General features: G+C 36.0%; 1 protein-coding gene across 14 annotated transcripts in view; it reads right to left on the bottom strand.

Annotated features, from left to right (window-relative positions):
* Positions 1 to 15,457, bottom strand: part of LOC117233329 (protein unc-13 homolog B-like) — a 378,435-nt gene that overhangs the window by 13,947 nt on the left and 349,031 nt on the right. For all 14 annotated transcript variants that reach the window (XM_033493523.1, XM_033493525.1, XM_033493524.1 and 11 more), the window contains 4 exons: positions 5,157 to 5,298; positions 4,023 to 4,469; positions 3,191 to 3,341; positions 236 to 970 (listed from right to left, as the gene is read on the bottom strand). In XM_033493523.1, coding sequence (XP_033349414.1) covers positions 236 to 970; positions 3,191 to 3,341; positions 4,023 to 4,469; positions 5,157 to 5,298 — 1,475 coding nt within the window. The remainder of the gene's footprint in view (positions 1 to 235; positions 971 to 3,190; positions 3,342 to 4,022; positions 4,470 to 5,156; positions 5,299 to 15,457) is intronic.

Genomic DNA, 15,457 nt, shown 5'->3' with positions numbered 1-15,457 from the left:
TACAATATATTTTGCTACATCGGATGAAAAAGAAAAAGACGTATTTCAGAAAGTTAGTAATTGATTTAGCGTAGTATGTCTTCTTTATAAAACTATCGGAAAAGATATATTTCTACCGTCAGATCTTCTTCTACCCCTCGTAATCAACGAGAATCATTTTTTTTTACAGATTGAAAAAATTTTCTTTCGAGCAAGTTAATCGATTTAATTAAACCTGAAGGAAAGGGATACTTACTCCGTCCTTCTTGTCTCTGCTGAAGGCACCATGGAGATATTCCAGTGAGACGTCATCGTTCTCGTTTAGCCACTGCATAACAAACGGTTCGAACCACGCAGGATATTCGGGCACCGCGCCCTTATACGGCGGTACGTCCTTCACGTAATTGGTGTGCAACCACTTGACCTTAAAGTGAAGGTTCATGTAGGCCGAGGACTTGCACAGTCTGTGTTGTTCGTGCTCTTCTAACGCGTACTTCATGTCCACCGCGAACAGAGACCACATGGTGGCCGCCGACAGTTGACCGATATTCAATTCCTGAGGGAATTGGTTCAGGACAGGGGCATAACTGTTCTTATCTTCGTCGATCACCGAAACGATCAGCGCGATCAGCTTATGCCAGAAGTCCAACGATTCCAGGCGAGGTCCATGATCCTCGGCGTCTCTCTTCGCCTCGCTTGGATCCACTTGGAATTCTCTGTTGTAGATATCGTAACAATTTTCAAAAAGAAACTGATAGGTCGAACGAAGACACGCTTTCACGCAATCTTTCACCACGGTGCTCGCTCGTGGAGGGCTGGACAACTCCAAAACCTTCATTCTGAAGAACGTGATGCTCGTCAACAGGTCGACCGTGCTCTTCAAGTCCATCAGCTTCTCCTGGCTCGAGGCCGGGAAGTTATTTCGGTACATTGACAGATCGATTCGCAGCGAGTTGTGCAGTTGATCCAGTAATTTCACGAATTTCTCTTTCTGGAACGGTAGAAATGGACCGTGAACGACCAAGGAAAATGTATTTTGTCGGTATATCGAGTTCCCATAAATTACGGGCGTCGTCGGCCAGGGAGAAGGACCTCGTCTTCACTCAGTCCAGCCATTTATACGTCCCGGGAAAACAGGAACGATCAAAAGTTATGTTATACTTATCTCGGTCGGAAAATATATTAGATATGTGGGATTTTGCTTTTAGGCAGCTGGCGTTTAGGGAGGCATATCGACGAGTAGAAAGGTTTTGTATTTTTGCGACTAATACATAATACAATATCGTATATAATGTATTATGTAATATATATTATTTATTATGTATTATAATATATTGTATATTACATAATATATGTATATATACACATGTATGGTATCATACATAGTTAAAATTTTATAGATTCAGTAACATTTCTAATCATAAACTCTTTCTACTTCTAATTTCGCTATTTTGGATTTTCTGGTAGACTGTCAAATAAATAATTTTCCATTAATATCTCACATTTTTGTGATACAGATTTTAATATACGACAAAGATTTACTTAATACTGTTAGAATAATTGAAATGCTTATCAATGGCTAACTCTCCATGTCTCTATATGCAATGCTGCTATATGTTATCAATGTCGTAAAACCTTGCTAAAAACAGTCTTTTCTCTTTATTTATCGATACTTCAATGCACGGATAGTGTAAAGAACTTGTTATTTATTATTAATAACAATAGGAAAGTTATCACTACTACCAGTAATGAGAAATAAATAAAACAATAATTATTACAAAGCTAGAAACGTTCGAATTAAACGACTGGCTTGGAGACTGAATTTATTTTCAGAATCGTCGTATTTTATTTGACGAAAAGACAGACTTTTGTTGATAATTCAGTTAGGTAAGTCAACGGTGTTGTTTACGGTTAGCAAGACTTTACGATCCCTGAGGTGCTCATATGGGAAAGAATTCTGTAGGTAGGCTAGATCCAGAAGAAAAATGAACATCCAAAGAAAAGGAGAATCCTTGGGGGAAGATTTTCCAAGCATCGCGTCGAACGCAATGAAATTGAAGACGAGTAATGATATTAACAAGGATGATGTCGAATATATCTTTTCCCTTTCAACGATCGTATTTTTATTTACTTTTTACCATCAATACTGCCTTCTGCGATATTCTTCACGTAATTTATATCGTGCAAAAGAGAATCATGGAATAAATAAAATTTATCTTTTCGATGAATAGCTTCGAAGATTCCCGGGAAATTAGAAAACACTTCAATTATTTTCTGCGTTATTCGATGTTTTATCAAGCTCTTTGCTCTTTCCTTTACTGTTCATCTCAACTTTGAAATAGTTGCTTTTGTTGTAAACCTTCGATCTTCTTTCGTTAGCGTCCAGCTCGGTTATTTTCTTCTTTTGTTGGCGCTTTTGCAACGAAGATAAAGTTATTGGGTCGCACGTTCACCACCGTACAAGACAAAGTCATGCATAATTCAAGAACGTCGAAACCAGGAACGCTCAGTTTTTTCGCTGCTGACAATTTTTTCGAAAAAATTTACATTGATTTACCGAAACAATCCTCTGTGTCGAACGATAGAATCTGCAATTCCGGCAACTCTGTTTTAAATTAATTGTATACTTTTACATTTTTAGTAGAATTAAATGGTCTTTCAACTTTACTTCATTTTTCTACATATATTATTCAAATTTCAATATCATTGATTAATAAACTATATCCATAATACGAGCATCTAACAGCAGAAATGACGACAATAATTCAGTTTTGATTTCCAATTTCCAATTTCGCGTTCAAAAATTCATCAACGCGGTACCTTGATAACTAACGTGACATAATACAAGGGAACAAGATGTTAATTAAAACTTCAATTAAAGCAAACTCTGCAAGTTCATATTGTCAATGTCCAGCCATTGGAAGTGACGGAAGGGGAGGAGAAGAAACGAATGAAACAAAACAAAAAAAAAAAACAGTTTAATTGAAGAATTTCACTATGGAATTGGAACAAGCATACGTAACGCGCTTCCCGCAAAGTTTCCAAAGCTAAGCAACCAAATAAATGTGAGAACTTAGACTGCCAATAGGGAATCGCAGAAGCATTTCTCAGTCAGATTCTCGCTGTTCTTTCATTCATCCTTTCTTGATTTATTTCCCGATCTAAAGGATCAAACAGAGCTAATCTTCGATGTTCCATTGTGTCAACTTACCCCGAAATTGCTGGCGGCGAATCTATCACTGGCCGAAACAGCGGAACTCGCGCTCGTATGAGCGTAATATGCGTTTATGTTCGCCAGCAGGGTGGACATTACCGCTGGCACACCCGGGCACAGGTATTTCGTGGAGAGGCAGTGAAAATGCCTGGAAAAGCATTTGAAAAGACACGATTACTAATGAAACTTGATAACATAATGATTTTAACGCTCAGTAGCTTCCGATGATATCGTAATACATTCTGTACTTTTGCCTGTATCTCTTCAAACGTAACGTTCGTATACGATAAGCAAAATTCAAGCTTTACTTCTATGCCAAATATGTATTGTTCATTAGAGAAGAGAACAAGTATACCGAAAATCAAGTGCAAACTGAGGTGTTCCTCGCGTTTAAAAGTTAATTTATTTATAAGACAGGGAAGAGAAAACTAAGCCAATCGTGTATTCAGGGTCTCGTATGCTTATCAAGTTCTTACTTGTCCTCGGTAAAACACAAGTAAGGTACACTATAGAGTTATCAAGCATAAGATCCTTAAGGCTCGGTCTTCAAATTTGACCGTACAAATTTCGAAAAAAAGAGCTTCGTATAACGTCATCTTTGTTGGCGGCGGTTGTTTCTAACAGAGTCTTAAGAATGTGGAAGAGAATATTCGGTCGATCGGATTGTTGGAACGAGAGTTTCGAACGGTGATCTTATGCTTGCTAAACGTTTGCCTTTAGCAATTAAGCTATTCAGCCCGTCGGAGAATGTTTTCTGCCAAACGCTTAATAACTTTGAATATAACTGCCGTCAGCTACGTTATATACTTTCATAAACAAGACGACTCACGTCATTGCTTGATAGATGCTCTCGATGCCGTATCTCATCGCGAATTCATCGACGAGCTCTTCTCCAGGTGGATCGAAATACACCTTCCAGGCATCGTCTCCTTTCGCTTGAGGTAGAGCCACCACGCCGTCGTTCTTTTCGCATAAGCTATGGAAGAGGTTCTCGTGTAGGCAGGTGTACTGCACGTGGTAAGGGGCGACCTTCTCCTCGCCTTTGATCTCAACGCTGATGTGCAGCCTGATCGCGCCGGATACAGCGCTCTTATCCGTTCTCTTCTCTAGGTTATACCACACATCCATCTCGCCGCTCAGCGTACGCACCTCGATGATCGTTTGTCCAAGGAAATCGTCGCTCTCCCTTGTCAACTTTTGCCGTAGCTTGGATTTCAAGTCGTTGTCCTCGTCCCATACTCTCACTTTTATTCGGTCAGACGAGTTGTGGCATTCGCTATAAATGGTAATTCGAGTTTATCAATTAGCAGATTTTAGAGATTGTGTTTGAACGTCGATTGGGATTTCCAGTCAAGATCCTTGTACTTGATTAATTAAAGGATCGTTTCGACGTTATATCAGATTGTGTTATTTATACGTATAAATATTTCAATTATTCAGGAATGGGAAATTCGACGAACTCTCTCCATAGGATTATGTAGTCGAACTTTGGTAAAATATTTACGTCGAAGGATGCACGGTATAGTAGAACTTTGCTAATAAAAAGTGCGTACATACGTATGTGTATGTGTAATAATCGAGGTTCTTCCCCACTACATATGATTTTTTTAAATAATCGAACTCAATCATTGGTAGAAGTTCGTTTCATTAACTGTTATAACAAAAATTTCGTTTCAATAAACGGAGTCTCGTTGCAATTTTAATTATTTTGAAAAGTAAATTAAGCGAAACGTAAATGACACGTATATCGAAATTACAATTTAAGTTTTACAATCTCTGGGTAAGAGTGGTTCGTTTTATTAATCGTAGACGTTTTGACGTTCAATTAACACTTCGTAAGTTATCTGTTATAGAAAAGGAATTGATATTTCCATCGTTCCATCTTTCTCTTCTTATACCAACCGATATTGATATTCATATCGCGTTTAAGATGAACTTGTAAGGTTACGAAAAAATTACTCACAAGTAAAACTTCTCGTGCCAAACTGGATTCAATTCCCTCGGCATGGTCCTGGTTCGTTTCTTCACTTTACCGACTTGGACAGTCACGTACGGATCAGATGTACCGCTCTTGTCTTTTGCGATCAGACCTTGGGCGCAGATCACTGTGGAAGTTAATCGAAGATTAGACAAACGTTTTATGTAACTTGCCTAACGCGATACGTGCCCCAAAAACGATATTTGCACTCCCCGGAATTCGCTTCTTAGGGGTTTTCCTACCTTTCTACTTACCTAGCAGAAAGTTTAGTCGACATTTATTGTATTCGATAGAAAGAAACTTTACCTGTTACTGTATCTAAGAAAACGAGAGAAATTTAATGTCTTTTGAATGCTGTAAATTATATGGCATTTTTGTTAATAGTCCTATTATTGCATCACGTCATGACGAGTTCAACGATGTCGTTATCGCATCTGTTTAGCTATGGAATATATTCTATTCGAGTTAATAACTCTCTGCATAGTTTACAAATAGATTTTCATATCGTTGGTTTTTAATGCAAAACTTTAAGATACAAATTTTATCGAATTTTCCTCAGAAATCTAATGGAAATTTTCACCAGTGTGAGAATATTTCTCATTTCTCTGTCATATCCTTTTTGATATCTTTTCGAATTTTTAACTAACTACATAGTTTTTTTTTTATTTATTTAAATTCTACAATTTGTCCAGTAGGACATTTGGTAAAATATTATAGCTTAGTGGTATAATAATATAACATGTGGGTGGCTACCCCCAGCGGGGTACCATCTTCGTGTTTGTTAGCTTATATCCTTTGTGAACTAACTACATAGTAGGTAGTATAAAACGACAAGTAATTTTTTTATTATTCTCTAGTCTCTTACACGTTCTACGTATTTCTTTTTCATACCGTTTTCACATACTCTCTATGATACATCCTACGTTTACTATTCTCGATACATATTATCACCTCGAATTGTTCACACGAATAAATATCCATTGCGCTATTTTCTGCCACACAATTCTTCTTACGTTCTTTAATCTGTCCCGTGCAATTCCAGTGTTTTGATCGACGATCTAACATTCGAATACCGTCTTGATGGTACAAAATGACGGATAACCGGCAGGCACCGGTAAAAAAGTAGTAAAATCAGGAAATCCACACGCTTAGGTAGAAAAGAGGATTATGTTCTTCAGGAGGGTCGTGTGTTAAAACACGTTACGATCCGTTCTACCGGTTCAATTCGTTTCAACAGCGTACGGTGAATCGTGGACAGGGGGTTACCAGTTACGAGATTCGAAAGTAGGCCGTACTTCCTAGGGCAATAAAACTTTGACTGCTAATCTATTGGAATTTTACGTCGTACAGTGAATTTCATGCGAATGCATCATGCTGGAAACAATTAGGGAACCATTTTCGATGAAAGTAACCGAATACCGCCAACGGGAGAATCTTATTTTTAGGGATGAAGTTACTTTGGACGTATCGAAACAGTCGTTGATTTTAAATTTATTACGAAGAGACGAGATAAGTTTGATAGATAAGATTGAAGATCGGAAATTTCTGAATATTTCAAATTATCAAATGTTCAAACTGTCTAATTGTCAAATTTTCCAAGTTTCTAGATATTCAAATAGCGAAACTCTCAAGTGTATTGAAATATTCAAATGTTTAAGTTTTCGTGTTTCACAATTCTCACAGATTTTCGAATTCACTGACTTTTAGTTTAATCTTGTCCGTTCAATAAGTCTGCACTTACTCGAATTTCGCGCATTATACCACGGCGAGATTCTTAATAGATTAAAAGCGGATTTTGTCAGATTGATGGTGATATCGCTTTTATGGAATTTATGCCTAAATGAAATTTAATTTTTCCAATGGAGATTAAAATTTTCCAATTGCAGCTTCTAATACGCAAACGCAAAACGATTCTATGTAAAATTGAATTTATTTGTAGCTTGCTGCGTAACGTATCGTTTAATAAAATCTGTCGATTCGTAGCTCGTCGTATTTTGAAGGAAAGACGTAGGTTAATTAAAAATTCTGCAATTTTCTTAAAAGAAGTTGCCTGCCAGCGTAAACTGGAAATGATATTTGAAAAGCTTGCCAGGACTTTGTTCGGTTGCCCGGAAGCTTCAATTTCTAGTTATGCGCGTACCGGTTTACAAAATTTCAGCTTCCCATTTTCGTTTCCATGGATGTGCAAGTATTGCCAACGAGGACATTTAATTTCGTTTGAATTGCACGTTTCTTTTCTTCGTATTCTTAGATGTCTAGCAACAGGTAAACTGGATTACGTCAATATTTTCTCCGAGTTACGTTTACCTTAAATTCAGCGTGGCATGAAAAGTTAATTAAACATATTACACGTTAAAATTAACGACTAACACAGTATCTCTCTCCTAATTATAATATTTACACAAAAGAATCATGTAGATACACCCTATTTTTTTTATTTACACTTAAACATCGATTTTCTCAGTAACATAGAATCCTCGAAGGAAGTATATCTCCTTAAATTTACTTTGCTCTTTTTCTGCAAAAGTATGTACTTTAAAAACCGTATATAGAGATCCATATTAGATCCAAAGTAAAATAAAATAAAAAAAAAACATTATTAAGACACATTTACGTGTATACATGTAACCATAATCGGTGTATTTATATTTTCAAACGATCATACCGATAGGCTCATGCACATCTATAGTATATAACAATGTAACAACCATCGAACTCAGCACTCAGAGGTCACGTTTCATGGCAGCCACCTCGTAAGCGTGCAAAAGCTCGGCGTAAATCGTGTAAGGAATACATTTGACAAGTTTTCATTTCTAATTCGAGGTGGCAGCAATTCGGGAATGAGAAAATCGACTGGTACGTATTGTTGCTGTTTCATATTTAACGAACACGTCTATCAAAATCGAATAATTCACCCGATTAACGAAACGTGTTAAATTCGACATTAGAACGATCAGAGAGTCTTTCACAGTAGTTTTGGACCTCTTCTTTCCACGATTGTCTTCAGAACCATGCAAGTCACTTAAATAAAATTAACGTGATTTTCTATCGAGATAGGAGTATGATTATATTATGGTTTGAGGTGTAATATAGTTGGTTTCTGATTTTTCTGCTAACTGGAGTTTCGCGTTTATTGTTATAGAGAAACTCGATGTATCTCTTGAAGTTACGAAAATATGTCACGTGTGAAACTATACGTGACAAGCGACGACTCTGCATATCGATGGCTAGTTTGAAGCATATGAAACTAATCGAATGATATTTTGAAGAATCGAATACATTCACTGCGTACATTGCTATACGTTATCAGTAGCTAATTTTAATATTAACAAAATCTTCCCAAAATTCCTCTTCTTCCTAAAAATTATTAACATTGTAACCCAAATCACTACCACTTCGAAACAAATTATATCCTTAAAAATAATCTAAATTGGTATATATATATATATATACATACAACACATTACTTTCACATACTTGGATATACACATATAAAAGTGTATACATTTATATATTATATATATATATATATATACACACACACAGTGATACACACGTATAGAAAACATATATATTACGACAGATTGGACGTTAACGTGCTATTCGGACAGACAGACAGACACACATGCCCATGCTACTAACTCGTTAAATTCGCATCGCCGATTGCAGCGGGGACGATCGCCGATGCTTGCCCGTCCTCGACGAACGTCGATCTCATACCTAATGCTCGTAAAAAAATCTTCGAGCCATGGCCACAATCCACTTCATGTCGACAGAGTCTATGTTTGATGCTTGTGCGTGTGTGTGTGTGTGTTTGTACGTGTACCGTTCCCACGATCGAAGATGTTCGCGATTCAAAATATCGTAGATTATCGTGAAATTAATATCTACGATAGAAACTATATGTATGTATCGTGTAACTGTGTATAATGTCGTTTAATAATTATATGTACCATGAAACTTTGTGCTATCTGTATATATATATATATATATTTGTATGTAAATCTAGATATATATGTATGTATAGTAAAATCGTATCTATATATGTACCGTAAATACGAATATTTACGATCGAAGTCAAATGGCATCGATGCTTGAATTTTTGTGCACTTTCATTGTGAAATTGTCCTATGCGTGGATCGTTATAATTTGGTCGATTGGTGTGTTCGATCGGTTTAACGGGAGAACAATTGCAGGAAATTTGGTCGCTGCGACGAAAGTCACAGACGAGCCGGTCTTACGCGGAGGCCGACTAACGGAGGGTGGCCCAAGGAGACCGTCCTTTTCTAAATCGATACTCTACGGGGAGTGAAAAATACTCTAGAACTGGCTACGGGTAATCGCACGGAAGGATAGGGGACGTAAATCTTGTGCTACAAATGAGACTGATATATAGGGTGACTTGCCTAATTTCAGTGTCTTAAATATTGCTTGTTTTCGATGGTGGTAGTAAATTTCAAAGGAGAACGTTATTCCTTTCGATGGAGTAAATACTACGACGAGGGAAACGTTTCTTTTCTCGGCGTTACATCCTTTGAAATTTCGAAGTCGTCGATATTTTATTTATAAAAGTACATGTGAGAAGTCGATCATTTTCAACACTTGTTAAAATAAGTCATTTTTTCTTCCGATCGTTCGATGATAGATGTTTCATTGTTTATATTAATTTGTATTATTTTACAGTATTCTGTATTATTTTATATTCTTCATACTGATTATAGGTATGACAGATATCATAGAGATCGTGGATCACTAGATTGATCTTCATCTCAGCGATTTGGATATGATTGTAAAAATATGTATATATATTATTATTATATATACAGGGTGGTTGGTAACTGGTGGTACAAGCGGAAAGGGGGTAATTCTACGCGAAAAAAGAAGTCGAAAATATAGAATAAAAAATATAGAATAAAAATTTATAGAATAAAAAAAAACGTCAGTCGAGATCTACAGTGAGATCCATTATAACGAGAGGTGATAAAGTGCACGCGTACCGAGCGAAAATTCAAAACCGATTTTCTCGGAAACAAAGCCTCGAACGAAAAATTTTTATTCTATATTTTCGACTTCTTTTTTCGCGTAGAATCACCCCCTTTCCGCTTGTACCACCAGTTACCAACCACCCTGTATAATACGTTGGTGATAATTAATAAAAGTATACTGATAATCTGGAAGCTTCGAGAAAAGGTTTCGTTTATCGTAATATTTGCCGCTGCGAATAATATTTTCCTCCAACATTTTTTCCTTATCATCAAAAGCATGTAAAATATTTAAGACACTTCATATTCAAGGGACACGCTACAATATCGAGAAAGTAGGACAAGCGAGTGCGAGCTCTCGGTTTTTTCAGAAGAGGATTTGGGAAATTCGACGAGTAAGTAATAATTTGATTCGATACAGTCTGAAATTTTTTTCTAGAATCTTGAAACGATTTGGCAAATTGTTCAAGTCATATTAATTTTCTAACGTGATTACTTAAGTTTTATTCGATACTTTAACATTTGTGATCTGCACGATGCGATGTATGGAGAACTTTAGTTAAATCTCATAGACGCTTGTTGTTACGTTGTCGTAAACGATAAACTTGGAGACGTGATTCAAATACTGTCATAGTTTTAATTAGTTCTATTTAACTTAATTAAATTCTAATTAACTTCGTGGTGAAGCATAAATCAAATTATAAAGGAAAACTCTGCTATGAAATAGTTGTCATCGCGTAAGGATTATTCTTTTCAAAATTTCTGCGATAATTTCAATTGCAAGGGATCGAGAAATAAATTACGAATTTTTAATTATTTCACTGCTTCGTTCGTATATAATTTATAACAAAATATATCGATTATCCGAAGCAAAGTCTCTCCATTAACTATTAAATAATAATAAAATTGAAAGTAGTCGGTAAAAATGTGTAATTTATTAAGTATTACACAAATTATTTGCATATAGCGAGAAGTTTACCAAATCAAATTATGCCCCGATGAATTTCCAAAATTCTCAAAAATTGTTCATCACGTTTCGACTTACTTTTACGTTAAGAGTCTGTCCCTTTTTATAACACAATTTTTATCGTACACTTTACATCAACAAATTTCGAGTCAGATAGCATTTATAAAAATTAATATCAAACTAACTACACGTAGTGGACAATTTATCTTTTCAAGAGGATCAATCCGCTTCGATTTACTAATCGCCGAGATTTCCGGCAGCAGATCGAACCAACTCGGAATAATATGCCCATGTTGTAGTAGTGCTACAGCTGGCTTGGCCAATCAAACTTTCAATTAGCCAGCTAATTAATTGATGGTCAATAAACGGGTAATACCGGCACGACTATTCAGATGCTGATGAAGTCAAGTGCAATGTCAATGAAATTTTCGAACGATCTACCTAGCCACGATTTACTTATGCGAGCTTTCATTAACAATATCAACAATTAACTATTATTGATATACTGGAAAGTGGAACAAAAATTGATAATTAGAATGTTGAAAGTTTGGACAAATTTAAGAATTTATAAATAAATTATGTAAATTAACCTAGAAATGGTATTATTTTGAAAGTGCGTTATATTGGAAATTTACATGTAAAAACATTTTTTTTTTCATTCATTTTCAAAAGATCTAAATTCTAAAAATGCTGGAAAAGAAATAATTTTGAGATATTTAATTATCGACTTTTTTCTTTTCATTTCAAGTGTACCATCAGACTCCAAACGTTGTGACGTGTATTTTTTCTTTTTTTTTATCTATTTTTATGATAGAGAGTAAGTAAAGGAATAGTAGAGTCGAGCTATAGTTTTATATCTAAACTCTAGCAGATGGAAGAAGAAAGATAGAAGATACTATTTCACTATAAATGTTGGGGCACTAAATTTGCATGATATTGGATGGGATTGTACAATGAAATTACTGATCGTGTTCAGTCTTGAATGAACGTTTCTCATTTTGTTCACTTGCTTTTTCGGATCTTCCGGAGAACGTTGTATTTCTTTAATTTCGCCAGTAGAATTTGAGAAGAAGTAAAAATAGCATCTGATCAGGCGCAAAACCTCGTTTTAAACCTAAAATCTATTAAACATAAAATTTCCTATTTCCTCTCTACGAAACCACTTTTACAATTCCAATGTAATATTTAACCTATAAATCAATTTTTCACCTATCCTAAACTTTATGTTTTTAACGCGAAAATATCTTGTTAAGAAGACAAATAAAAAATTATTTCTACGACATTTTTAATATTTTTTGATCGATATTTTGACCGTTAAAAAATGACAAAATCCTTTATAAATAGAAGGAACCTCGAATAAAATTTTACGTTATCATCGAATAAAATATATTTTCAGCCCCTTTATCGATCTTATCTTACAACGCGTCTCGTGTACTCTGCTGTTCTTGCATTATTCTATTTGCGCGACACCAGGAAGTCTGAAGATAAACGAACCAACTCTCTCACGAACACACATCGGTTAATTTGTACTGTTCATGGGACATGGGAAAACCATTCCTTAGTCGAATATTTGAAGTCGAATCGAACAGGTCAGACGTGTTTTTCCTACAAACATTCGACCGTGTGATGGCTCGTAAATATACAAAGTTAGTAAACATTCGTGCAAACTCGCGTGAAGTACATTTTGATAATTGAGTTGCAGAATGTTAGGTTTTGTTTTGGTATTTTCAGTGTTGATTTACTGGAGATCATTTTTTGCGTTATCAATTCGGTGCTCCATTTATCGAACTTGATTGTTTCAAGAAATTGTTTGTTTAGAAAGAACGAGAAGCAGTATTAAAAGGTACAGTATTATATATTTTTTTATTTTATTTATTAAAACATATTAAACCGGTGAAATATCTCGAATCGATCAGGCACCTTATAAACAATGGAATCAATTAAATTCATAAGATTTGTTGCTTTTACGTATTTCACTCTCATGTCTCATTCGTACCCTTCTTCTCATCATTCCTTTCGATTTAACCTTCTTATTTTCGTTATTCTTTTTAAGTGGATCAGTTCCTCATATCCCGAGACAGTTCGAGGACCGTTTTCTGCGTTACTTAATTTTTTTCTATTACCCGCGTCTGTATATTCCTTTTGAATGGTTGTCACAAATTTTTATCATAGCAGAAAGTTCAATTTTTATTGCCGCATCGCACGAATAACAGTATCACCCTAGCAAGCTTATACAATTCTTGAAGACTTCCGTTTGCATGGTTGAAGCAATAAAAATTTTATAGCAGCACTGTCTTTTCATTGTTTCAAGCAACGTATCCCCTAAAATTACATCATTTCTATAACGTTTCGTATTTTGTTATCTCACCTTCTCCAAGTATCTTTCATTCTACGTTTATCTTTCAAACATATACATTTCGATTAGGAGCTAACAAAACCCAAGAAGAATCTTCATCACGACACACGATTTCCAGTTACCTTAAGTAACTCCAAGCTCCAAGCTTCTCACGAACTTTGAACTCGCTCATTGTCCACAAAAAAGAAAAAAGAATCATTCGTCTAATTTCTACGATTCCGCGTCGAATTCGAGTGTTGCTGCTCTCTAGAACAGATCGAGGCGATGAAAGGCCTCATTGTCGGCGTTCTCTCGACGCGAATGTCCTTTTGTCTCTTACTTTCCACCGATCGTTGCGCAGCTCTCTTCATGTTTCCGTTGCTGAATATCGTGGAGCTGCCACGGGCCAGCCGCGTTTCGCAGTTGCCAGCAAACGATTTTAATTTGCGCCCACCGAGTCAAGAGATTTGATTACTGGGGCGGAAACGGAAGTAACGCCGACTGTTAGCCAAGCTACCCTCTCGCCCAAATACACTTTAACTCTTCCCATTTCCATTCACCCTCGTTGACTATCCCAGTTTGCCCCAATGCGCGTGTATTATTTTCACGCAACGCTCCGTGGACCGATTTGCAAAGCATATCGTACGACGTTAAGAATCTCGTGCTCACCACAAGAGTTGCTATACCTGCGTACGTAACGTATAACGACCGTGACCTGTACCAAGTTGATTTGGACGGACTGTAGCGGTAAATGTTGCTTTTTAACGAAATAAATTTACTAATGGAAACACGATAGAATTTCACTCGTTGGAATGAAATTTTAATCCGTAGCCGATTAAATTGATTCGATTATATCGATTGAATCTATTTGTTCGAATTGTATATTTGAATTTCTGTTAGATGAACGAAAAGTTATAGGTAATGAGAAAAATCAGTGAATTCCAATTACACGAATTTGGACGCATCTCTTTGGATTTACGTATTTTTCTTCTTCAGATATACCGTTTTTAACGTTGTTCTTCAAGAATATTATTCTTCCGAATGTCACGTTTCAAATTCAAGACTCGTGTCGCTGGAAGAAAATTTAGAAAACCAACAGTGAATCTACCGATAGTAGCACCATCCTCGTAGAAAATATACACGTTACGCATGTACGCTTATGGTCGTAAAATAACTGGGTTTTAATTCCTATGGAAGAATAACTCGAATTTTGTGAGTATTCGTTGTACCATAGCGAAAAGGACAGCGAAAAAATGTCGAACAAAAGATACACGACGCGAAACAGAATAAATCGGCATTCAATTCTTATGAAAACTCTACTGTAAGTAAACGTCATACTTTCAGTATATAACGATATACACCGTAGGCGAAGAGCTTGAAGCTTCCGCATATTTTGCAATTTCTTGCATATCTTGAATATTTTACATTTTACAATCTAATATGTTTATCCGTTCTCGAGAACGTGGGCTAGAAGTTCGCTACTCGTCCGGAAGTAAAATATTCGCTTTCATTGGGTTTAAGAAATGTCAAACGCTCTAACGAGATAGTATTCGTTTAATTACGAGATTCGAGCGTTGGTTGTACGAAATCTTGTAATCAGGCCAGATGTTTAATATTTCTCGTGAATCTGATCTCGTGTTTCAAGGAGAACAGATGAGTCGCTTTTATTAAAATTAAGAAACACCATCGGACAACTAAAGAATATGATTCGAACCTCGTAAACGAAGAATATTTTTTCCACCTTTTCTTCGAAGTTATTCGTCTGAGAAACTTGTTGGATTACTTTTCGTTCACTCTGTTCCTGTTTCGCTATTATTCTTCTAGAAATCTTCTTTCTGTTTTTTATACATATATTTCGAGTCTCTTCTGTTCGTCGTCTCGTTGCTTTCACCCGGTTCTACTCGCTTAATTTCACTGAAAATTCGTTAAGTGTCTTTCGTAGTGGATATCCTCGCTCAGTTTTCTACAAGATATGGTTCGAGAGTTTTGTTGACAAAATTTC

The sequence above is a fragment of the Bombus vosnesenskii genome, unplaced genomic scaffold, assembly GCF_011952255.1.
Source record: "Bombus vosnesenskii isolate JDL3184/JDL3185 unplaced genomic scaffold, Bvos_JDL3184-5_v1.1 scf7180000013295, whole genome shotgun sequence".
NCBI classification, from domain to species: Eukaryota; Metazoa; Arthropoda; class Insecta; order Hymenoptera; family Apidae; genus Bombus; species Bombus vosnesenskii.
Note: the sequence above shows the minus strand (reverse complement) of the source record. Positions and strands in the feature narration are given on the sequence as shown.